We start from the raw sequence: 26678 nt of genomic DNA on the forward strand, positions 1-26678 counted from the left end.
TACCATTTTATTAAAAACATTATGAAACTCAATCAAACCTATTTTCCAAGATTTCAAATAATACTTGTTAATTTCCAACATTATGAAAATCAAATTTTATGATAGATATAGATTTTTTTTAATAGTACATTTATTATAACTTTAAAATACAGATTTTTTTGGTTAATTTTTAGAGATGGAATACAACATTGTAATTCTTCTCACAAAAATTTTTAATTTTGAAAAATTTATTCTGGTCAATAACATATTGCAAAATTATGCAAAGTTAAATTTAATGTTAAAACAATGATTTTTCATTAAGGGATTATTTTAATGTAAGATGGAAGCCAATAATTCTCAAAATAATATTAAATTAAAAGATTAACAAACTTGATATTTTAGTTCTTGATTAATTATGGAGATCACTCAAAAAAGAACAAAAAGGAAAATAAAATTAAGCAAACATCAGTAAAAAAATATAGCACAAATCACAAGGTCGTACAAATTTTAGACCCTGCTATTTGCAATTACATTTGGTATCATCATATGATTCAATAAACAAACCCACCGCCCAATGCCACCAATATCTGAAACCAAACGAGAAAAAGAAAATGCTAATGATTCAAAATAAAAGAAAAATAAGAGACTTGCTTCTGAAATCCAGGTCCTCATTGGTATCTTCTTGCTCCTTGTCCAGAAACTGCTTAAACTGCTAATAACCGATGGCTAACTCAGTTCATAGCTGGGTAAAACTACAGATTCTTTCATGGAAGAGAAACAATGTTGGTAGTACTTGAAACTGAGAGCTGCACCCTAAAAACAAGTAAAAGAAGATATAATCCCAAGAACGAATACTAGACAAAATTGCAATTGAGATAAAATACAAGGGAATCTTCCCATTTTAAAAATTAAAAAATAAAAGCAAAATGGAGATCATATTGAAATACAAATTATATGTATATAAAACAGCAGTTAAAGTCTTTTTACACAAACATTAGTAAAACAGTGCCAGCAAATTTCCTGGTGTTGTTTTTGCAGCATAACAGAAGCTAAACAACACCTGGAAATTATTTAATTATTTTTTAAAAAATAATGCATAGCAAATGCGAAGAGAGACTAAAAGATGCACAATAAAGGCAATCAGTACTTAAGAAAAACAGGGGCCAAAGAACCACTTGCTCTTTATAAAATAAAGAGGTACCATATAATATTGGTAGATAAGTATAGCTTGCAAGCAAAACCATCTGGTTTGTATAATAACCATTCCTTTTGCAAACAAGAACCAACACAACTGAAACTCAAAACTAACCTCATCGTATATGTTGTATGGAAGGGAAAAACCAAAATCCAATAGCAAGGTTGAATTTGGGAATTTTCCATATGTTATCCATACCTGGACAATTGCACCAAGAGAAATTCACAATTATGACATCGATTAAAGGTTTAAACCCCAGTGCATGACTTTACACATTTTAATGGATATTTTCTCTACACTGAAACATGTATGAAAAGTGTGTTTGTACGTGCTGTTTCCCACAATCTATGTAGGGATTTCACAAACTGTCCAAGGACATAACATATATATATTATTGAATCAATAACAAATATAAATATTTTTAAGCAGCAATTTCTATCTGCATACAACGATTAGATATGCAGATGACAACCTTTAAGATGAAAGAAAAGCCATTAATGAGCCATTAAACATCAAAATTATTAATCAATGTAAAGAAAAAAAATTCCAGGCTCGTGTTAACCAGATGGCCACATATATGTTTACAGTTATATCCAGACAACACTAGAAGGCAGACAAGCAGGGAAAAAAGAACACAAGAAACTGAGTATACACATCTAACACACATATATAAATAGAAGAAACAGAAGTAAGTTCCAGAGGGTAATCGTAAAATTATTTTAATAGAAGAAAAGAATCATCAAAGCTGCATATGACCTCTTCTTTAGGAGCATAATCTCGATCAGCAATAACCTGCACTGAAAAATTCAAAGAATTAATATTACAAATAGATATTTCCTTCAAGCCTACCAAATTTTACCAAATTAGCTCCAATAATAAAGACTTCCTACTTTACTAGGACCAGAAATAAGAGCAATGGTCAACGAGAACAAGCATCTTGTCCAGACCAATTCTGTTTTAAGTTTTAAATCAAGTTTTCCTATTGATTTTAAAAATAAAGAACAATTTATCAAACATTAGAGACCATATAGAACATAGTTTTATTCTACTATTTGTCTCCATCACACAGCTGGAAAATTAAGAGAAAAAGAGAGAATATACCTCTGACAATTGTTTATCCTCATCATGCAACACAACTGCTTCTGAAAGCCCATCGTGATTCAAAAAATCTGCAAATGGAATCTATAGAATAATTTATTAATTCAAAGAATTGAGCAAAATAAGGGGGAAAAATTACAAATGAAGTGAACGCCGAAAGTTCTATACAGATGGCATTTTTATAATATGATACCAGTGATTCCCCCTTTGTGCTTCTCCATGCTCGCAACTCAACCGGTACATTCACACCAAACTAATCAAGATAACTTATTATATTTTAGATTCAAGAGTTTATTTTTAATTCAGGACTTCAGATTACAAAACAGAAATATAGGAAAATAAGACAAAAGCAAGTAGAACTTCTAACAAAATAAGCTATAAAAAAAAAAATTCGATTCAAAATTTTTTGCATATCATTTGCAAAGTGAACAGATTATTCCATAAAGTTAGAATCTGAAACAGTATAGGATTTTCAAGCTACAAGAAACTAAAGTGTTATCACATATTATGTTATCAAACAAAATAAAACTAATTTCCAAAATATATATGTTGAATAAAGCTATTCATCGCAAGCTTAAGGCCATGCATCACATTTCATTGAATTTAATAAGCATTCGATTAGGTTGGCATATCTATCCAGACATGCACAAATAAATAAACGAAGACAGGATATATCTCAACAAAATGAGGAACAAACAATTTCAAAATCTGAGTTTTAATGTTCATCCAAAAGCAAACAAACCCTAAAAATTCACACAAAAGCAAGCCCAATTTCATAATCATATTAACGAAATTTTAAAAATTGATTCTTAGCATTTTTTGGTAGCATGTGTGATTGATTAACAACATCATACCCAATTTCTTCACGACGTCGACAAAGAATAGCGATTGCGGCTAAGAGATTGGACGTTCATGCATGTCAGTGGTGGCTGGTGGCTGTGAGGGTTTGTTTAATGGCAAGGATTGTCCAGCGTGCGCGAAAAAAAAAAGCAAAAAAAAAAGAATTGAAAGGTTTTTTTTTTCAAGTTTCAAGTTCACTGGTTTAAATTTAAATGCACATAGTAGTATTTATTTGCATTAAATATGGAAAAAAAGATAATAAAATTATTAAGAAACAATTCAGCTTGAGGCCCCCAAAACTAGGAGCTAGATCTTGAACATAAATTCTAGGCACCACCCATTAACATACAAAACAAACCATAGAAGCTAAGAAGAAAACTTCATAAGCTAAATTCAACAAATAATTAACAAAGTCAAAGCTTGAAACTTCGAATTCAGTAAACCACCAAAATTCAAATATTAAAAAGGGAAAAAAAAGACAACAAAGCAACATCAGATGCATCAGATCAAAGCAATAGCATGCTCAGAGAGCAGCCCATCACCAAAACACTCAAAAGACAACCAAAAAACATAAAATTCAACAGAGTCAGCAATCAGTCAAATCCAACCAACAAACCCAGTAACAATTTTATTAAGAAACAGCTGAAAATGACAAAATTACTTTGAAGTTAGAACAAAATTAGGTTCCTTGAAAAATTATTTTGATCGTACAAAAAGAGCATGCAAACCCATAATTCCTTGACTGAATGCTCTAAAGCTGAGTATTTGACGAAAAAGATTATTAAAATTAGAAACGAGAACCAATTACCTGTAAACCAACATAGAATCACCAACAACCAAAAAGACATTGAGAGCAAGTTGCTTTGATGATACCTTGGTCTTGTGTTAGTCATAAGCCCTTGATATAGATTTGGTAGTTGGGGAAACTAATTTTGAATGGCACACGCTGCATTCTATCATCCCGTTTTTCATCAAATTCGCCCCTAAAAGAATCTGTTACCCGCAACACAAACTCGAATCAGCCCTGATAACCGAAGAGAATTAAGCGTAATTTAGCAGCTCTAACATCAAAATTCAAAATCATACTCCCAATAACTTACAACAGCGCCAATAACTCAGAGAATCACTTGCCACATTAACCACATATTAGAAATCCAAACTTCCACTTTAACTTTAGATGATGAAGTAAACAAAAATCAAAATTTCACCAAGACAGAAGCAAAAAAAGGTGAACTTTTTGTACCATTTTAATTCTAGAAAAACTAAAATCTGTTACCTACATTTTCCCAACAACCAAATAAAGCATCAAGTATTAAGTTAAGATACTATAAATTATATGAATGATCAAAAACTCTAGCTACTTTTCACCTGCAGCATGACAAATGATTAGTAGAAAAAGCTGTTTTAGGCCATTGACTTACAAATCCGTTTTCCAGGGCTCTGAAATCCAGGTCCAAATAAACCTGTACTCATCAACAAAACCAGCACAAACCCTAAAAACCAAAAACATCATTTTCTCAAAATTTCCTCACTTTTCTCACAAACAAAACAAAACCCATCACAGTACTTACGAGAAACAAAGTCTTCCAAAACTCAAGACCAGTCTTTGGAGGCTCCGCAATTCTGGTAGCCCATGAAATCAGTATCATCAACGACCCACAAGGCAGGGACAGAGTTGAAGTCCACCAAGGATAGGGAAGATCAGCAACCCCGCCGTTGATCGTTGCCGAAGAAGGAGATCAGCTCGTGCTCGTGCCGCCGTTGATCGTTGCCTAGGAACTCCTTCAGCCGCCGCCGTTAATCATTACCGACTCGCGGCGCTGTTGATGGCCGTGGTGAGGCGTGTTGTGAGGGAGTGAGGTGAGGGAGTGGTGAGGCGTTTGGCGTGTGAGTGAAGCGGGAGCCAGTGGAGATGGAGACGTAAGGTGAGGGTGAGCTGTGATCGCGAGGTGAGGAGTGAGTGGTCAGGACCTTTTGTTTGTTTCATTTACCGATTTTACAGGTTCCCTTTCCTTGTAAATTTTTTTATTATTTAATACTAAATTGAATCACAGCCATTGGATCCACTCCACTTAATCCAACGGTAATTTTTCCTTGTAGCATCAGCCCTTTTTTAAATAAAAAATAAAAATAAAATTATTGGGACACAGGATATGATAGTTGAAACCCATGTTTGTGGACCGAATTTGACAGGCAACCACTTAAAATTTATGCCTCACACTTGAGATCGATTGGATTCATGGTGATGAAGAGTATTTAAACACTTGACCGACCAGAGCAGAGATACTAGTAGCATCATTTAGCAGTATTGTTTCTTAATATTTTTACTCTCTCTCCCTCGTGATCGTCATGGCAGAAAAACATAGCGTGAAAATACATTGAGTTAGCAAAATCAGCCCGCCGTCGTCCGACTCAGTCATCGCCTCCACTCTTCCACTCACCTACTTCGATACTCTCTGGCTAAAATTTCCACCTTCAGAACGCCTCTTTTTCTATCAAATCACTGACCTAACTTTCGATTTATTCAACTCAGTGATCCTTCCGAAGCTCGCTGACTCTCTCTCTCTCACTCTCCTTCATTACCTCCCCCTCGCCGGTCACATAATGTGGCCTGCGGACTCCGCGAAGCCAGCCATTTACTACTTCCCTGACCAAAACGACGGCGTCTCATTTACCGTTGCTGAATCCGACGCCGACTTCAGCCACCTCTCTGGCAATAACGGAAACCGCGAAGCCGTTGAGTTTCATCATCTGGCGCCCCAGTTGTCCATATCCGACGATAAAGCTGAGGTGGTTGCTATACAAATAACTTTGTTTCCGAAACAAGGGTTTTGCATCTCCGTCTTGACTCACCACGCTTTCATCGACGGGAAAAGCAAAACAATGTTTGAGAGATCTTGGGCTTATTTCTGCAAACAACTAATTCAGATGCAACAACAAAACCTTAATAATTCTTCGATATTATTACCCACCGAGCTAATCCCGTGCTTTGACCGGACTCTCATCAAAGATCGGAAAGGGCTGGACGTGGTTTATGCGAACCACTGGCTGGCTTTTCAATCCGACAAGCGAAGCTTGAAGCTCGTTAGTATGCCGGCTCTGAAAGCACATTCCAGCATGGTTCGAAAGAGTTTCGAATTGACCCGCGAAGACATAAAGAAACTGAGGGACAAGGTACAGGGAAATGAGGTTCTCATAAGACAAGCAAAAGAACTTCATTTGTCGTCTTATGTGCTCACATGTGCTTATGTCTACGTTTGCCTGGTTAAAGCAATGGGAGTAGAAGGTGACGCAACTGTTATGCTGCGGGTCGCAGCAAATTGTAGGAGCCGGTTGGATCCTCCTCTTCCGGTTAATTATTTTGGTAACTGTGTTATTAGTGGGCATGGTACCCCTGCAAAAGCAAGCGATGTCGTGGATCCGGAAAATGGGATCGCATTTGTTGCTGACAAGTTAAGTGATTTGGTCAAAGGGCTGAAGAGGGAAGTCATTGAAGGATCCGAGGAGAAGATTTTGAATTTGTTGAAATATGTAAAAGAGGGTGGAGGACAAGCTCCAGGAAGATTGCTTGGGGTCGCCGGGTCGAACCGTTTTGATGTTTACGGGTCAGATTTTGGGTGGGGGAAGCCGAAAAGAGTGGAGATTATTTTAGATCGTGTTGGTCCTGTTGGATCTATTTATTTAGTAGAGAGTAGAAATGGAGGCGGTGCTGTTGAGGTTGGTGTTGTTTTGGAGAAGCCACAGATGGAAGCTTTTTCGTCTCTCTTCGTTAATGGCCTTAACTGAGTTTATCATATTTTTGAGTTTTTTTCCTCTTCATTCTATTCTACCATATGATATGAGATTGTGATGGTATACTCGTTATTGCTGAGGGCACTTATTCGAATTTGCACGCAGGCTCTTTTCTCAGTAAACCTATTACAGTCTTATTACATATCATATATTTGTAGATCAAAACTATTAAAAAATAATTAAGGACTTGAGGTTATTCTCTTATTTGATAAATATCTAATTAATAGTAAATGTCAGCTGTTACCTCTTTATATTTTTGCTTTGAATAAAAAAAAAATAAACACTTATTTTTTATGTATTTATTTATTTAAATGTCATATCTTTAAGTTTTTTAAATTAGAGTGATATCTTGATATCACTATTCACTAGGGCCATGCATAACTTCTAGAAATGGTTGAAAGTTGAAACTTCATCCTTTTGGCATTACATATGATGCGCCCGAAAGAAACTTCAACCACATGATCCGCACGGATGGCCATTGCACATTATTAAATAAGTCTCATGCCCTTGATCACACGTGTACTAAGTCAAAATATTGACAAATCTCATTTTCGATAACATCTTAAAGGGAAATATTTAATTCTAAATATGCTTCGCCCTATTAATGTCGAATTCTTCAAAACTCATTTGGTGAACATAAAATATGTAAAATACTGATATACGCGTATGTATATTCTACTTACATCGATAATGCGCAAACTAGTTGATTTCACCATTCATTCGTTGATTTATGACTGTGGCTCCTTTTTAATTAACTCAAAAAACATAATGATATATCCAGCATATAAAATTTATGAAAATAATAAATTAATTTTCAAGGTACTCTCCATGAGTTCATCAACCGACATAATAATAAAAAATTATTAATTAAACGTTTCATGGCCTAAATTAACATAATTGAGTTTTCATATATAAACTATCAAATATCATACACTTTTTTTGACAATTACGAGATCCAACTTAGTATCGACTTAAACATAGTGATAGAGCACTTAATTTAAAATTTCATATTACACACAACATTAATGTTTGTATATAGTTTTGTTAAGTATTAAAATTTACCTTTGTTCATCAATTTAAGTTTTTAAGTCAAAGGATTTCATTAACCTGTTCTTATGGCTGAACAACCCAATTCTGTCAATAGAAATTTATTGATAAAACTCAAACTTTCAAATTGAGAATTCTATCAAAATTTAAGACCCAAAATAGTTTCATGATACACTTGAACAAGGCAAAATTGACAGTCAAATCCAAGGAATAGGTATTATTGAAGATGAGGGTAAGGGATAGAAAACAAACCTTTCAGGAGCTTTTCTCTTACAGTTATACTCTTCTTGCCATCAGATTTCCCAGTGTGTGCTACAACTCTGCTGAGGGGTGGAGGTTTAATCCACTTCCAGCAGCCATCTAGCTCCTGAGAAAAGTTGCAGATATCAATTAAAAAGAAAAATGTACAGTTTAAGCTCACAAGAAGTGAAATTAAACCATTCAGGAAATTGTCTGATCAGATTTTTCCTCATTATCTATTATTTTGAACTCATGTCAACTTATGTTCACTGATGAGTGGCTAAGGTTGACAAAAAGATAATATTCCAAAAAATGGTAGCAACCAAACCAGTGAAATCAAACAGAAATCTAAAGCACTCACATCAAAATCCCACGATGGACGTTCCTTTCTCTTCGTAATGTCAAGTGCATTCTTCAACTCTGGAAGTTCTGGCAATGGTCTAGGATGGTCTCCATGGTCATCACTGCAGTCAAGGTAACCAGAAGTTTGTTAGAAGAGAGGTATATTAAATAAATAGTTAAATAAACCAAGTGACGAAATACAAACCTTGTCCATGGGGCAGGATCATTATCACATCTAACAAATAGATATCGACAGACTTTGAAACCCTAATGCAGAAAAACAATATCAGCAATTTAACACAGCAAAAGATCAACCAAATGAGAAGTTTCCTTATAATTGAGAACATATATTAACTTGGACTCCAATTTTTCGCCAACATTCTTCAATCCTATAGATTCCGTCATACCGCAACCCTTTCTCTGGGGCATATGAAGATCTCTTCTCCTTGAAAGACCTAAGCATCAAAATAATGGAAAATATTAGAATTTTCAACTTAATGAAAAATGATGCACCGGCATGGACATCATTTCTCACAGCAGAGATCAACTCATTCAGAGTTAACACCAATCTTTCTTGATATGATCACATCAATTTTAAATGTATCAAATTTATTTATAGCATTATACACGGTTCCGATGACGTGTATGTTATTGATTTCATGCTTTACACGCACCTAGACTAACTTAAATGTATATACTAATATTTGCTGTCAAGCTCCTTGACTATTTTAAAACAACAAACCTTCTTCCATCTACATGGCCATTGTGAGGGAAATAATAGTCAAGTGAAGTTATATCTGGTATGAGGATGTAATAAGTAAAAAATGAATGATTTTGCGGTCAACATTTGAGGACGATTTTTTCCTTTTTTCCTTTTTCTTTCTATAAAAGCAACTTCAAAGCTTTCTTTTCATTGTAAGCATGCATCAGTTTTGTGAGTTATATTTCTGGTTACAAGCAAACAAAAATTTATATTTCCTGTTGTTTACTTTTGTGGAAACAACATGATGTGTATCTTTCTGATGCAAAAGAAATCTGTATAAAATATAAAGTACACATCTAGAATCAAAATGATCATGGATTACGTTAAGCCTTTCAGGAGAGTAAAATCACCAATCATTAATGCATAATGCAGAAAATAGTTTTGATCACAAATCTTGCATATATATGTTATAGCGAGGAAATAAAAAATAAAAAGATTTGATAAAACAAGGGGAGACTTTTGAATTCATATTTACCGAACAACTCGAACAGGATAGCCTTTCTTGCAACTGACACGTAGAGCCTCGTTCAGTTTCAGAAACTTCTGGTCAAATGACTGATTCTTGTTTGTGCGCTTATTGCCACTCAAGTCACGACCACCACTGTATTTATCTCCATTCAAACAAGTCAGCAATTGTAAACATGATAATACTTCTATAGAGAAAGCATTCCAGTAAAAGGGGAGAAGAAACAACACAGAATAGTTAATACTAAAATTAAAAAAAAATCATAAAAATTGACCACCACCGACATATTCGTTGTTTAATAAAGCAGTAATGGTCTCCAAAAACCAATTTCCAATGGTGCAATTACGTTCCTGTGTAGAGAAACCACTCTCCATGATCCTCATCATCTTTTTTAAGTTTCCGTTAATTTTTTTAACGGATTAACGGATTTCAAATATAAGTGAAAAAGTGCAATAAAATATAAATTTAGGTGGATTTCAGCAAAAATAAATTATGTATTTTTAAAAAAATAAAAAAAATAAAGGACGGTGAATATTTTCTCAAAATATTAATAAAATTACATGCATGAGCGACGCACGTGCAGTTCACGTGCAGTTCTTACTTCCATCGTTCAACTGTGTAACTGACTCTACTTGCACAGTAGGCGGTCCCCGTATCATGCCAAAAGCTTGTGCTCATAACCGCCCTTAACAAGTTAAGATTGTGACCGTGCTATCTCTATTCCTCCAATTCCAAACGTATAAATAAATAATACGCAGAGATTGTTGTGATTATGGAATCTAATTCAGAATCTTGGCTAGTTATGGTAATGAATTGAATTTAATTATACAGTTCACGCGCACTAATTGTTCGACGATTTGTCTCAGTGAAGATACATTTCATGTGCTCACATAATGTTCAGAAGAAGATACATTTCATCTTCAACCCCATTTCCAAAATCATGTTCCATGTGGGTCCCAATGAAGCAAAAGTCAACAGGAGGATGGCGATCCAAGAAGAAAATATACCGTAGAGTTCATGAACTAGACAGAGTAATGGAGTTACAAAAGAAGCCATCTTTAATCCTGCAACTCAAATCCATCATCCAATCACAGAAGCAAAAGTGCCTCCTCCGTGACCTCGAAAAGCAAGTTGGGTTTGTTCATAAATGGAACTTCATGGCTGTCATTGAGAAGTACCCTTCAATATTCCATGTTGGTGGTGGCAGCAACCGGAAGCCTCCTTTTGTTACACTCACTCAGAAGGCTGAAAAGATTGCCGATGAAGAGGAGGTGGCGAGGGAGTTAATGGAACCCATTTTGGTTAAAAATCTAAGGAAGCTGTTAATGATGTCAGTTGATTGTAGGGTGCCATTGGAAAAGATTGAATTCATAGAATCCGAATTGGGTTTGCCTCAAGACTTCAAGAAGGCATTTCTTCCGAAGTATGATGATTTTTTTACGGTGAAAGATACCAATGGGAAGCCTTATCTTTACTTGCAAAATTGGGATGCCTCACTGGCTGTTACTGCTCGAGAGGAAAGATTGGCACGCGAAGGAGTTTTGGATTCTGCTGGGGCCCAAAAGAGGGTTAGGATCACGAAAGATGGTAACTATTCTGGTCCCAATGCATTTAAGATATGCTTTCCTGCTGGATTTAGACCGAACACAAGTTATCTCGAGCAACTTGAGAGGTGGCAGAGAATGGAATTCCCTTCTCCATACTTGAACGCGAGGAGATTTGAATTGGCAGACCCAAAAGCTCGAAAAAGAGTTGTGGCTGTGCTTCATGAGCTCCTTAGTTTGACTATGGAGAAGAGAATGACATCTGCACAATTGGATGCATTTCATTCGGAGTATATGTTACCGCATAAATTGTTGCTTTGTTTGATTAAGCATCACGGAATTTTTTACATCACGAATAAAGGTGCTAGGAGTACTGTGCTCCTTAAAGAAGCTTACGATGGTTCAAATTTGATAGATAAATGTCCTTTGTTGCTATATAATGATAAATTTGTTGCACTTAGTGGTAGAAGAGAGATCAATTCGTGTAATGGGAAGTCTCTATCATAGATTTGAACCTGAAGATATCATTTGGTATTTTGAGAATATTTCGTATACAATGTTTTGGTTTAATAGTTCATGAGTAACACCATTGAGCACTGTTAGAATACTGATGACATGTCTTAGCTTTATGCCCCTGGTTTCTATCCATCTTTATGTCTTAACCTTCGGCATTTCTTTTTAGTTATGACTTTAAACATTAATAATCCAAAAGTAATAAATTTGTATAAATGCCTGCTATCTTCTCTAATCTTCTTTCACCTTTCTCAATCACTAATCACTAATATATGAAATTGATTGGCGTGGTTTATGCATGTGTTTATATGCATAACACGCCGAATTGAGTGATTGATTCAAGGGACATCACTATAATTCCTTGGATGAATGCTCGCTCATCATATTTTTTGAAACCAGACTTGTGGCTCGCATGGCTGGTGTGCTGTAAGCTCAGGGCTCTTAGCTCTCATGTATTATCAGTTGAGTTGGATGATGAAACTTTCTTCCCATAGATGACTGGTGAAATTGTGTCATTTGCAAAACTGAGTCGTTTGCAAAATTGTCATGTTTTAGCTTAATGCAATGAGATTTTCTGTACCATTTGATTCTCCATGTTCACCACTGATTCAAGTGCATTATCACATGATTTTAAAATGGCGAATTAATCTGGGACTGTTGTATTAATAATGAAGAGGATGTTTATGAAACAGTAGAAGAAAATCTTCCACAACTTCACTTTTATTTGCTCTATCCATTAATTTTTTTCACTTGTCCTGCCATGGACATTGGTCCAATAGCTCTGGGCTCGATCCGGGCTACTTGCACTCGGTTACGATATATTATCGAGTATTTTAGACCTTTTCAATAAACTTTTCTAAGTTCATTAAATAATAATAATAATTAAAAAAAAAATCTGTTCAATCGTTGAAGTGCTGTAACATTCCGTGCAAGCCCAACTTGATTTCTTAGTATTTGGGTCTCATGCCTGGCTCAAATCTTCTCATAATGGGCCTTGCCTTCACAAATTTATGGAATCCAAATCTGGAGAATCCTTGTTGATGTAGGGGCAAAAGTTTTGTCATATAAAACGTGGAACTCGAAAATCAAATTTGACATTTGAGATCTCTTATTGATTAACATGTTGCCGTTATTTGAATTACTCAATTGTCTTTCTTGAAAGAGATGTGTTGTTAGCATTATTAGGATTAGGCGTACCGACACAAACATGTATGCTTTATGGACGCGATTTATACGCGAAGATTTGACCATTTTGTCTCATCAACCGTAAACTGTGACTTTTTTACACACATATATCATATATGTATATATAGGGTATCAAACGGTTCGAAGAGGTTTAAAATTCCAATCTTGTACTTGGCAGACAAAAAATGAGTCTTTTCAATAATTAAAAAAAAAAAATTACAAGGTCCAAATAAGTATCTTCAAAATTGGGTTGGGGGAAAGGGGAAGTAAAAATATTAGCTTAGCTTAGCTATAATGGGAGGATAATAAATGTGGCTTCAATATTAGGATACATCCTTGATTTTCCCATCCACTTACACGAACGGAGACTGTGCTCTTAATGAAGGGTCCAGAATTGGGACAGGCCTTTAATGCCCAATCACTATCCATCCATCATTCCATTATTGACTTGAAATTTTTTAAGTCACTGGTTTTTCAATTAAATTACTCAGTGATGTGTCGATGTAGTACTTATGGAGAGAAGATTCCCTCTCTGAGGGGGAAGGAAGGTTCAGTGAACACTTAAGAAATTGAATTCATTGAATAAGTGAAGTTGCTTCACACTACGGTCCATTATTGTGATGATGATGGGGTCCAAGAAGCTGTGTCTTCTTGTTCTTGTTTTCAATGCGTGTTTTTGTTTTTGTCAGAAATGGGTAAAAAAAAAAAAGAAAGAGATGACCACAACTTTAATAATTGTTACACTAAAATCGCATTGAATAATTGCATAGCGATGCCCAAAAATTTACATTTAACATTTAAGTGATGGTTGTTGATATTTTCTATAAAAGGTTTTTAAATCTTCTGTATATCAATTGTACATACAACCAACTAATAAAATTATCATACGGGTTTTTTTTTTTTTTTTTGTACATGAAATTTCTACAAACCACTTGTTAGAAAAGTATTTATTAATCGAGGTTTTATTATTAATAGCGGTAGTATATTGTTACTAATTATCGTTGTATTATTACAACAGCATCAGTGCCGATTCGACATTTCAAACAATTCCTTAGTTAGTAATCCAAATTTCACATTCTTGAAAAATTGCAATGAACCTTCCAAATTGTAATTGATTGATCGATCAAGATATAAAAATTACAATTGATGTAATCTTGTGATATGCATTGATCCCTCCTCCACTAACAATCCAATTAATTAATATTTGGTTTCTTCTGGTCGATCGACCATATATTTTATATACAAGACATTGTTGCACTAGTGTTTTTTTTTTTTTTTTTTTTTGTGCATGTATAAATGTCATGTTAGGATTGTCATAGTCATACAACTGATGATTTGCTCCTAGGGACTAAATTTTGAGGTCCATTATTGGTGGCACTGCAAAATGTTTCCTCCATTGATTTGGTAATTAAATTGTCCACTCTAGCACAATATCATGCGCATCCATGTAGCTGGTACTGCAAAATGTTTCCTCCATTGATTTGGTCTTCTGTTAATAGTTGATTCGCTGTATTGTCACCATTAACTTCAAGCTCAAGTCTGTTTATTTCACTATTTACATTATACATAGGTCAAACCACATTAACAATTGATATGATTACCATGCCAGTGCATATCAGTAAATTAGTCACGTGTTACAAGTTTAGCATTTGATGTTACTACAATTACATGCTATTCTAGGTATTATTCCTAGCATTGTACCTAAATCCACATTGGCATCTTTGTTCATGATAGATATGATTTCATTTGAATAGGGGATCGCTTTTTAATATGTCAAAGTAAACACTTAGTCCAATCTAATATCAAAACATCCTATCCATCCACATAGAAAATCCATTTGTATGTTTTATATATATGTATATATAGAGGTACCCACATATCTAGAAACCAAACAACATGAATATATGATTTGAGTGGTTAGCTTTTGGAGTGGGTGCTTAAAGTAGAGAAGAAGAAACTATTACAAAAATTTTTTACTCACAAAGTGCCGCCCACCATTGAATGAGAAAAAAAGAAAAGAAAGCATAATGATTTTACCCAAGATGGGGGGAAGTTGAAGTTGGGTTTGCAACCACAATGGCTTAAGATCCCATTGAAATGGCATTGTGCTAGTGGGAAAAGCTGATGTTTACACTTGCACACCAATCTATCAAAACCTAAAAAGAAAGAATAGTTGTAAACACTTCTTTGCTTTTTACTCTTTTTGTGTTTCTTTATTTACTCTTTTCAATGTTCCATTGATAGTGGATTCAAAAAATGCAATAACTCATGTCTTTATCTTTAGCCTTACTCCACCACCCAAATCCATTCTTGTAAAGATGACTCATGGCAGGTCATTGAAATTCCCACACACCCATAAAGGAAAAAAAGGAAAAAAAAAATTCAAAAATTCATTGTGTAAGATATGATTTCTAGGTGAATGGTTGGTTGTTTTATACCCTCGTTTCTTTAGGGAGATTGTGGATTCTTTTGTTGACCCACCATACCTTTTATAAAAAGAAAATTATATTACCCATTACCTTCTTCACATAGGCTATTGAAAATAAAAATGTGCCTAGTAGGAGAAGGGAGAAGCATCTCCATCACTATAACCCAATTTCTAAGTCAAATTAGGTTAATGGGAACCCAAAATTTTGCTTCTTCAAAATTAAAATCAATTAATTATTTAATAACACTTTGATGCCATCAAACCCCCTTTTTTTTCCAGGTAAGGTAGAATCTTCCATTGAATTGAAAATATGAGTTGTAAATTTATTCCAATCCAAGTTCTATGAATTTTGAGAGGGTTTGTAATTTAAAGTAGTGACTGACATACTAAATTTGAAATGGTACATTGGGGCCAACTCAATTCTAATTTGACCTATATATATATATATATATATATCTTGGATCTTATAAAATTTTCTCAAGTGAGGTGATGGCTTTTTATGATGTTGGTATGTGGGGTCCGAAACTAAAGAGTAAATAATGAAATCTACTGGGAAACAAACAAAGAAAAGAGAAAGCAGCAAAATCAATTCTAAGATGATGATGGACTGAAAACAATGAGTGCCCCCTTTCACAAGAGAAGAAAGCTAGGGTTCCCATCATGGCCCCCATGCCTTGTTTGATTGGATCTATATTCTATTCTTTGCTTTATTTATGTATATTATTTTATTTCAAGCAGCCCCACTTCTTCAACTGAAATATTATGGGAATATTTATATGGTCAATATCAATAAACAATAAAGTCTATGGACAACTTATTTGACACATTTCTATCTCTTTACTTTACATCTTGAATCTATGAAAAAAAAAAAGATTTAAAGCTAAAACATGGTCCTCATTAGGCTTTTCCCATCAATATTGCAACTTGGGTTCAATCGGTCAAGTGTCATTTTCTTCGTTGTTGGCATTTTGTTGGCTAGGTCCGTAATGTATACGTGACGATGAATTCGAGTTTTGAATTTAATTAAAATATATATGGTGGAATATGTAATTGGGGTGCATTGAAAGAATAGTAATAAGGGAATAAGAAATATTGTTGAGGGAAAAGATTGTGACCCGCATGAAGTAGATGTGTGATTCTATTGAAGAAAGGGACCGAATCAATGAATTGGATTAATTTATTGATATGTCTTTTACTTGTGAGGGAGTCATGGGGGGTGTGTGGGATTTAATTGCCTTTTTCTTTGGTATTAATAATTTTTTTTTTTTTAAAAAAAGGGTGTTTTATTGTGGATCATTTAGGTAAAGGGGATTATTGACAATTTTTATTAATTAAGTTGGAGATGGAGATTCCAATGCGCAATGCACACCACTCAACTAAAACACTCATGATATCATATGTGCCATTTGACAACTAATCACTAATTAATTCTCATTTGACAATCCCAATAATCTCCTAAGATATCATATTTTAAACAAATTTTTTTTTAAAGAAAAAATGTTGAAATCAAACTTAGTTAAATAATTATCCAATTTTATATCATCCCAGTTTGAATAAACCTAAAGACGTGTAGTGCGGGACCCATAATCACAAGTGTAAACTACTTCATTGATTATTGCTTTTAAGGATGTAATCCACAACCACCTCTTGCATTTTTATTTAAATAAATTTGAAAGCATTGTTCACTTTTTTTTCCTTTGTTAAAAAAAATGTGTAGTACTTGAGATAAGATTGAACTAAATTTCAAATACATACAAACATAAACACCCATATTTAATTATTTAATTATTTTTATATATTAGTTCAAACAAATGCTTTGTTATAGTTGGGGTCAAGACTCAAACCATACAATGACACATGAAGAGAATTAAATTCTTGAAACGGTGTGCTATAACTTATAATATTTTGATCATCAAACCAGAGATGAATCCAATAAGTTGTTTGAGATTATTTCAACTCCAATAACAAATTGTTTGACGTGTGAATTACCAAGACGGAGGAATATTACCAAAAGAAAATTATAAAATTGCAATTTCAAGTCAAGCTAATTAGCTGTTTGCTGACGCAATTTGTTTCAATTGTTTTATTTTATTTTATTTTTTTGTTCTTTTTAGTGTTTGATTGAGCGTAAATTAAGCTAATTGGTGAACCACCCAATTGCGAAAATTTAATTAATTTTTTGAAGAAATAATTATTTCGTTTGATGGACTTTGAGAGCACTTCTCAATCAACAATTTAATGCAAAGATTAGTTGTTTTAGCCACCCTTTGCTAAAGTTAAAAAAGAAATTAATGGGCGTGCATCAAGCATGGAAATTGATTGTGACCTACTGTTTGCTTTTGAAAATAACCTAATATTTAATCGTTGTACTGCAATTAAATTGCACCAAATTGGCAAATGCTGTTGTGTGCAAGATTCTTTTCAAACAACCCAAAAAAAAATGCGTACACAAAAGGCAAAAAAAAAAAAAAAAAAAAATTCATTTGATTAGACTTGTCAAATCAAACGATTTGTCAATTTCTTAATCGAAAGTAAAAGATAAATTGATAATTGATTCATGCCTTCATGAATTGATTTGATTGGCCAAACATTATTGCGTGTGAGTCGCATGATTTACATGTGAACCGCATATGAAATAAAGTCTAAACTAGCAACTACATAGAATAAGTTAAAGCAAGCAACCGCATCAATTAAGGAAAATAAGAAAAATAAAAACAAACAAATTTATGTAACGAGTGATGATGATAAGAGTGAGATAAAGTAGATTCACAATTTGATATTCAATAATGGAGCATAAATGCTATTGAGGCCAGTTTAAGGGAGCGACTTCTTTAAAAAGGCTTACATAAATTTCATTTAAAAACAAAAACATAAACTTAACCACTTTATGATGCAGGCAGGATTCACAAGATCTTTGCGAGTAGATCAAGATTTTTGTCATGATTTGTGTTTTCAATCTAATCACTTAGTAATTGGTGGTTAACAAATAAAAATATAACATTAATTAAATTCTGACAATACTTCTCGCCGAAAGGTACATAACATATGATACTATGATTTCGTGGGTCGATTTGTTATCCAAATTTTTAGAAGTTCGACTATTAAATATGAGTTTACGTGTCGAAATTTGAAAGTTCTAATTATTGGATATGAGTCTGTTTACTATCCAAACTTAGAAATTTGAATTCTATTCTCAAAATTTTTATTGCCTATCTATAAATTTATTAACAACAGCTTCTTTTTTTAAGATAAACATTAAATTCTTTTGAATGATCAAAACATTTTATTTGGTATTTACGGAAAAATCGTTGTACCATAAGTTTAAAGTTTTTTTCCCCAAAATTATCTTATATAATAATGATTATACAAATTCCAATTACCTATTATTTTGTTTTGGTTTTTAAAGAAAATTCCAAAAGTCTAGAAAATTGAGAAAAAGGCAAATTAAGGGCTAAAAATCTAACTTGACGTCTCAATGGATGCGGTCCAAAATAGTACATGCACTGGTGGCCATTATGATGTTCCAATGCAATCAATTTTTTAAAACACAAAAAATAAAGATCAATTATTTAAAAAAAAAAGGAATTTTCTTTAAAAAATATTTATTCAAGGCGAAATGTTCTCCAACTTTTGATTAGATTCCTAGGCAAGATCGGCTCCTAATTTTAAATATTATTTATAGAAAGTATAAGTCCATTCACTTGCCCCCCATCATACGTTTAATTAAATAATTCAATATGCATGATTATCATAAACTTTGTCAAATTATTTTATTCTAAAAATAGAAATAAATTTAAATAATGATTCTTAATGAATTTGGGGAATCAGATTCACGTGTCATGGAGTGCATGCCGGTCATAAAGGAACAGATGGTCCATGATCTAATGTGGGCCCCATAAACTGCCTAAAAATCCTATGAACAAAATCTCATATTTTCTATTCGGTTTATTTATTTATTTATTTATTTATTTATTTTGGGGTTTTGTCTTCTTTAAATTGTTAACTTTGGCATTTGTTTTTGTGGGTGCCACTTCAAGTGATTCTCTGGCTTGTCTTCTAATTTTTATTTTTATTTTAATTTTGGTATATTTTCCAATCAACCAATTGATTTATAAAACTGGCACTTTGCTTTGCTCTGCACAAATTTAAAGTTGCAGACAATTTGGGTACCTTCTGAAAGAGGATAAGACAAGCAAGTAATAATTTTATGGCTGATTACAAAGTCATCTAAAGACAAGATGTTCTGGAATTTATCTTGATTCCACAGTAATTTGATTTTAAAATTTGGATCTTTCTCTTCATCTAAATTGCGAAAATTGATTATACAACTAAAATTTAATTTTCTTCCATTTTTCAATTACCCATTGTTAATTTAGAACATTTTCATTGTTAGAAAAAGTATAGCAACTATTACATGTGTTTTTGCAATTGAATATAGGCACTTAATCTCCGTGTTCTAAAATGTTAAATGATGATTACGACTATAAATGAGCACAGTTAAATGATCAGATTTTATTAGTTTTTATTTTTATCATTTGACCTACCAATACATAGTTGAACTCGATAAAAAAAAATATAACGAAATCTTCATCATACGGCAAGTTGCAGCCATTAGAAAGATAACACCTATCTACAATTTTCTTTTTTCCTATATATATGCGAACATGCTAACAGAACATATAATAATGTTGTCCATTGTCATTTCATATACAGTGATTCGTGACCCATTCCGAATTGCCTAACAATAGTTGTTGAAATTCCCTAATTCTAAATACACATTACTTCTTTCAAAAAAAAAAAAAAAAAAACACATTACTTAAGATCCACTTTAGGATTACTTTTAAAAGGTTAAAAAGTGATTTTTTTTAAAAAATAAAAGTTATTTTTAATGTTTGGTAAAGTTTTTAGGAATTATTTTTTAGTAAAATTATCTTATCTTATAGTAGATTTTAGAAAATAGGGAATGAGTAGCTTTTTAAAATCTGCTTTTAAGAATCAATTTTATGTTTAATATAATCTCATATATATTATAAAAATCTAAATTACCCTTATTAATTAATAGATAAAATCATTAACTTAGAAGAAATTAATATTATTACCAATTATATTGTGATAACAAAATGAAAAATAAAATTATTAATATAAATATTTATTTTAGTTATAAACTGTTATATATATACAATAAAATGGTCCTTTTTTTACAGCTGATTAATTATTTTAGAACTTATAGCACTTACAAATAAATTTTATTAAATATTTGATAAATTTTTTTTACAGCTGATTAATTATACAACATAATTAATAATAATTATTTTAAAAATTATATCATTACTAAAACGGTCCTTAGTCACTTTACGAAGTGGAGACTTATTGGATTATATTTTTTTCGTATTATATTATCTGTACATTTATTCAATAAAAATGTCTTAGGCATTTTTTCCTTTTTTAAATTGAAAATAGAATATACATTATAAAACACAGTAAGTTTTTCTTAAGTGACTCTCATCTCCCAGCCCACGCCAAAAAAATTAATAATAAAAAATAAATAAAAAATAAAAAACCGAATCTACCCAGTACGTTGGATTTGGAGGGTTGCAGTAAAATAAATAAATAAATGGTCAAATATATTTACAATGTCAGAAGATAATGATAACTGACAGGATTTATAATTGTGAGAAAAGTGAAAGCAGGACAATGCTACCCTACCAACTGAGTCTCTGTCTCACTCTCACCTCTGTCTAGTAACACCGCCACCACCGGCAGCCCGTTTTCAGTGGGTTATAAAAAAGCACAAACGCTCACCGCCACCCAACTTCATCATTTTTGTTTTTTTCTAGTATCCTTTATCACAATTACTTTTTAACCACAATTATTTCATCAGATGTAAAAAAACATTATTTCGTCATCTGGAGATGCCATTGTTTGTTTGTTTGTTTGTTAATAATAATAAAAACAAAACAAATAGGTGTCATGATGTATGCAAAAAATATGAGCGGTCCCTATCGACGTTGCCAAAAGAAAGATCGTGTGAAAGACGCGCCTCGCGAATCGCAACACAACCCTGCGTGCTAACCTCATGATGTTTCTCAACTGAGACCAAATAAAAAAAAAAAAAAAAAAGGAAAAGAATTAATTCTGTAAATAATTAAAAATAAAACTAAAAAGTAAAATTGATAACGTCGACGTTTTAAATACGCCAAGAATGCGCATTATACGGGTTCGTGGCAGGGTAGACTTTTTCCTACTTTTGGCTCTACCTCTACCTCTGTTTCAACTACCCGTTCTCGTATTTAATGCGCGCGCGCGCACACACACATATATATATATGACGTCATTACTATGACTTGAATGGTTAATTTAATTGAGAAACTAAATTAGTTAATAGTATCATCTTAAATAAATTATGCTGAAATTGAATTTCAAAGAGTTTTTCGTATTAAATATAATGAATCCATTGTAATGTTTAATAACTTTTTAATATAAAGAAATAAATATCCCTGAATCCAAGACATGAGCGAGGGGGTCAGGTCAGTAGGGGTGGCACTACTGCTGCAACTCCTGCAGAACAACAGCGACATTTGCGCGCGTCCTACGTGTCAGCTTTTGCCTCACACCTGTCGCTTTCTTTCCCCCCCTAGTCGTTGACTACACGCTGTTCAACACCACGCGCGTGACATCACGCCTTTCCCTGGCAGCCATCCACCCAAGCCTCCCACGTCCGCATCCCCCTTTCCTAACGTAACTCCCAAACAAAAGTTCCGCTAACTCACACTTCAAATTTACTAAAATACGCCACATTTATCCAATCATAATTATTATATTATGGGTGCAAATGCAAATCTTTTTATTTTTATTTTTTTATTTTTTTATTTTTTGGTCTATTGATTGAATGATTTCTCCACAATAATTAATTAAAAGACTAAATACAAAAGAATGAAGAAAACAAACATATTTTTTTCTTTGATTTTTTTTGTTGTTGGGTATTTGGATTTTTTGTCTAGGACATGTTTACATGAACGCTAACAGTCTTGGGGGATTTACAAACGGGGCAAGTGTGCAGACTTGACCCGCAAACAGTACACAAACACAAATGCCTGCAAGGTAACAGCAGTACACATGACTCTTCCTTTCTGCAATTTCTGCACAACCTGCTGCCACCGCTGTGACTGCTTCCATTATCACCATCTTTATGATCACAATTATTAATTTTCTTATTACCATTATCTTCCCAACTGCTGCCGCAACAAGACTCTGCATCATCAACGACTTCTTCCTCCAACCCCAGCGCAGCCGGCGCCGGCGCACGTCCTTCCTTGACCTGCGCGGCGGCTGAGGCGAGAACTTGTTCTAGATTCGTACGTAGAGCATTGGCGGTGGCCTCGTTCGACTGAGCCAAGTCTCGCCAAATTTGATTCTCTATGCACAAGGACTTCACTCGTTCTTCCAAAGCCCAATTCAATTTCCCAATCTTTTCAATTTCGTCCTCTTTGGCCTTCAGCTTCTTCATCACGCCTTCCTCTATTACGTCCATTATTATCCTCACTTGCCTCTTCTTCCTCTCTTCAACCTCCATCCTCACTTTCTCCATCTATAAAAAGAATTATAATAATAATATGAACCCAATATTAATAACCGTACAAAATAATCAAGAAACGTGAAAAAATGGAAACTTGCTTGTGTTTTGATTACTTACATGTTGGGATATGAGGCGATCGATGTCGAACTGTTGTTCTTGGATCTGAAACGACATGTCGTTTCCGAGAAAGGAGAAGGGAGTGGGGGTACTGCAAGATTCTCTCGACCGTTTTCTCGACGGGGTCAGTGGGAGATTGTTGTTTTCGTAGTTGTTGTAAGTGAGACTGCTGTCGGATTTGTTGATGAGCGGTTTTTGATGAGGGAATGAATCTGAGTTGATGGACGATCCGTAAACGACGGTGGGAAGAAAAGCCTCCGCCGTCGTGGCGGTTCCCGATAATGGGAGGCGGCCGTATCCTCCTGTTCCTCCCATCTGGGTATTGTAGATATTCGAGTTTGCTTCAATGGGGTTCATTATTATTTCCCTGCAAAAATGGAAAGAGAAGTACGTAAAATGCACACTCGGACACAAAACAAATAAAAAAATTCTATAAGACACAGAACGAGATGATACACACCTGTTAGCTAAGAGTTGCGGAGGAAAGATACTGTATTGATGCCGGGCTTCAACAGCCATGATTATGGAAACGAAAGGGTTTATTTCTTTTGGATTGGTTTTGCTTCTTGCTTTGTTTCTTCTGGTTCTTGGCTTTGGTTTTGGTTTTGAAGGAGAGAACGAGAGAGAGAAAATGAACAAAATGGCATGCAATAGAGGTGACAAAGATGTGATGATGGGTTTATTTAGGGTTTGGTTTTGGCTTAAAGTGAGAAATTATTAAAATAATGATAATTTTTTATTTTTTCAAAAAGGGGAAATGTGAGAGATTTTTTTTTTTTTTTTTGAGAATGTGAGAGATTTGGATTGTTCTTGTTGGGTTTAAGTTGATTGGTCTATTTAAAGGAATTTGGTTAAGTGCTTAATTCAAGCGGAATAATAGGGGTATTTCCGGGATTTCAGTGCATGTTTATTATTGTAAACTATTGAGTTTTTTAATTAGGGATAAAATAAGTTATAACTGACAAGCATGGCATCTGCCACGTGTAACACCTGCCACGCAAGCAAACCTGTTTGTTTCCTTCTCATTTTTTTGGCCCCTTTTTTCTGCTGGTCCTGAACAGCGTGATGGTGTGGGGTCCACGACAAACACGTATGGGACAGGGTAAAAGATGAGGCCAAGATAAAAAAGAAGGGGGCGATGAAAACCGATCCCTGTGACCACGTGCGATGTGCCATCGTGGCGTGGGTGGGCCCATCTGATAGATTTCCAATTTTTTTTAAATAATTAAACAATTAATAAAAAAGAAGTAAGCGGCGGTTGGGGAAGGTACGGTGTACCAGGGGATGGTCCTTTGGCAGTTTCCTCTTTTTTACTTTATTTGATTTGAAGTTGCTCCCTCGCATGGGAAACGTTGGCTCTCTTTTGTCTCTTTCTGCTGCCACGTGGCTTCATACCTCCCTTCTTAGTATCGCATTACATCTCAATAATTTTCAACCGCTTGATCCCACATTCACATTTTGATGCGCATAGCCATAAATGGACCCACCGAAGATATTGCGTTAACATAAAGCTCAGCTTGGGTCCGACCGTGAATACGTCTTGTGCACGTAGTTACTTTTGTTCGAGTATTAATATAAGCAATGGTTGGTGCTAATAATTAAAATTTCTCATTTTATCATAAATTTGGAAAAAAAAAAAAGACGATCATATTATTATTCGACTTCCAATGAATTAACAACTCAGACAATAAATTTACGGGTAATTTGTAACCTACCCCTAAATAAATTGATATTTTACACAGGATTCCCAATAAATTTGACTTGTTGCACTGCACATCCAAAAAAATTGACATTTTGCACCATACCCTCAATTCCGTTATTTTCTCAGTTAAGTTTAACGGTGGAGGGGTAAAATTGAAAGTTTATTCCTTAAATTAATTTTAATGGGAATTCTCTTTATTGCAATTAAAATAAAAATCTTTAAAAATTAAAGGAAAAATAATAGTGGTGACAATGTACATGTAACAAGAAATTTTTTTATTACAATTAAAATAAAAATCTTAAAAAAATTAAAGGAAAATAATAGTGGTGACAAATGTACATATAACAATAATTTTTTTTATTAAAATTGAAATAAAAATTTTTTTATTGCAATTGAAATAAAAATCTTTAAAAAAATTAAAGGAAAATAATAGTGGTGACAAATGTACATGTAACAAGAATTTTTTTTATTAAAATTGAAAAAAAATCTTTAAAAAATTAAAGGAAAAATAATAGTGGTGACAATGAACATGTAAGAAGAATTGTTTTTTTATTGCAATTGAAAAAAAACCTTAAAAAATTAAATGAGCTAAAAATTTTGTTTTTTTACATAGAGGGGCATTTTTGTCATTCAATCAAAAGTTAGAGGGAGCCGTTAGAAATAATTGAAAAATTAACGGAATTGGGGGCGTAATGCAAAATGTCAATTTTTTTGGGTGCGTGGTGCAACAAGTTAAATTTGTTGGGGACGCGGTGCAAAATGTCAATTTATTTGGGGGTAGGTTACAAATTTCCCTAAATTTACTATAGTTAAAATTTATACATAATGAATTATATTTATAATTCGTGACCTACTTATTGAATCGTATCATATCATATCATATACTAAGGATATTATGTTTTGGCATATGTAGTAAAATATTGGGTTGCGAAGATAAATATTAAAGATACCCGTTATTGATGCTTATTCATCATACAAACAAAGAAACATCTCAAAACTGGGGCAATTTTTTTTTTTTTACCAATTATCGTTTTGATGGCCTCCGGTATTGACCCGTCCAGCTAAAAAGAAAGCATTCTTGTGTTTCAATCTTTACTTGCTACAAAACAAATTCTATGAAATTATTGATCATTGACCACCCACATACATAAGTATTAGTTAATGCCACCAACAATTCTTTTTCTCTTCCTTGTCGTCTGTATTTCCCAATTGGCTGTTGGTCATAATACAGCAAAAAATTTATGCTCCCATTTTCTACTCTCATGCATGACATAATTGATTACACTACTTGCATAAGTTGCGTTCTAGAAACTCTCGAAAGTTACTATTTGAGTTAATTTTTATTATTTTTCTTTAATTATTCTATTAATATGTGTTTTAATTGATTGCTTTTTATTTTTTGAATATATTTTTAAATTAGTTACAATAAACAGATATTACAATTTAAAATTTGTTAAAAATCTAGATAAACATACATTCTAGATGGTCTACCAAGATTGGCTTGAAATTATTTATACTCATACCAAAATTTGGGGAGAAAATACCCAAAACTTAGTGGGGACTGCTTTTGAATTTTGATACAAAGATTAAAAATGCTTTTCTAAATTTCAATTAATTTGCTGACTTCTCCATATTATTTTTTGGCTCAATGTCGACATTCAAGGCCTTAATTATAGCTAGCGGCTCAATCTCCCAATTCACACAATATCTTTTGACCTAATCCCAATCTGACAATCCAATCAATCGCAACTAATTACTGTATATTCCTTCAAATTCAACAAGTCATTCATTAACTGTCATTAATGAAAACTTATCCTCAAAGTCCTTGGCCCTTTTTTTTTTTTTTTTTGG

General features: G+C 33.5%; 4 protein-coding genes across 40 annotated transcripts; 2 read left to right on the top strand and 2 right to left on the bottom strand.

Annotated features, from left to right (window-relative positions):
- Positions 1-413: 413 nt before the first annotated feature.
- Positions 414-10493, bottom strand: LOC102631220 (E3 ubiquitin-protein ligase ORTHRUS 2-like). 37 transcript variants are annotated; one of them, XR_008053660.1, is made up of 9 exons: positions 10364-10493; positions 9772-9897; positions 8889-8988; positions 8739-8800; positions 8553-8655; positions 4684-8318; positions 4534-4605; positions 3127-4105; positions 414-792 (listed from the first exon to the last, which is right to left on the bottom strand). XR_008053660.1 is itself a non-coding variant. In XM_052438943.1 (8 exons), exons 4-8 carry the CDS (start codon positions 2491-2493, stop codon positions 706-708), a joined length of 303 nt encoding a protein of 100 aa, XP_052294903.1. In that variant the 5' UTR covers positions 2494-2525; positions 3986-4105; positions 4534-4605; positions 4684-5268; the 3' UTR covers positions 414-705. The 37 variants fall into 37 exon arrangements, 4 of the variants coding, with proteins under 4 accessions (XP_052294903.1, XP_052294902.1, XP_052294901.1 ...); XR_008053687.1 differs by lacking the exons at positions 8553-8655; positions 8739-8800; positions 8889-8988; positions 9772-9897; positions 10364-10493 and adding exons at positions 1289-1372; positions 1931-1971; positions 2276-2343; positions 2466-2525 and having other exon boundaries at positions 3986-4105; positions 4684-5268; XR_008053682.1 differs by lacking the exons at positions 8553-8655; positions 8739-8800; positions 8889-8988; positions 9772-9897; positions 10364-10493 and adding exons at positions 1289-1372; positions 1931-1971; positions 2276-2356; positions 2466-2525 and having other exon boundaries at positions 3986-4105; positions 4684-5268.
- On the top strand, positions 5717-6898 carry LOC127900620 (malonyl-CoA:anthocyanidin 5-O-glucoside-6''-O-malonyltransferase-like). The gene has a single exon (XM_052435787.1). It carries the CDS (start codon positions 5717-5719, stop codon positions 6896-6898), a length of 1182 nt encoding a protein of 393 aa, XP_052291747.1.
- A 228-nt stretch (positions 10494-10721) lies between the features above and the next one.
- On the top strand, positions 10722-11813 carry LOC102615419 (protein WHAT'S THIS FACTOR 1 homolog, chloroplastic). Its single transcript, XM_006477986.4, has one exon. The coding sequence runs from the start codon at positions 10722-10724 to the stop codon at positions 11811-11813; it is 1092 nt and encodes a 363-aa protein (XP_006478049.2).
- Positions 11814-22366: 10553 nt separating this feature from the next.
- On the bottom strand, positions 22367-23900 carry LOC102615723 (probable BOI-related E3 ubiquitin-protein ligase 3). The gene is made up of 3 exons (XM_006477987.4): positions 23586-23900; positions 23126-23492; positions 22367-23020 (listed from the first exon to the last, which is right to left on the bottom strand). Exons 1-3 carry the CDS (start codon positions 23642-23644, stop codon positions 22430-22432), a joined length of 1017 nt encoding a protein of 338 aa, XP_006478050.2. The 5' UTR covers positions 23645-23900; the 3' UTR covers positions 22367-22429.
- Positions 23901-26678: the final 2778 nt, after the last annotated feature.

Source organism: Citrus sinensis, chromosome 3 (assembly GCF_022201045.2).
Source record: "Citrus sinensis cultivar Valencia sweet orange chromosome 3, DVS_A1.0, whole genome shotgun sequence".
In the NCBI taxonomy this organism is placed as follows: Eukaryota; Viridiplantae; Streptophyta; class Magnoliopsida; order Sapindales; family Rutaceae; genus Citrus; species Citrus sinensis.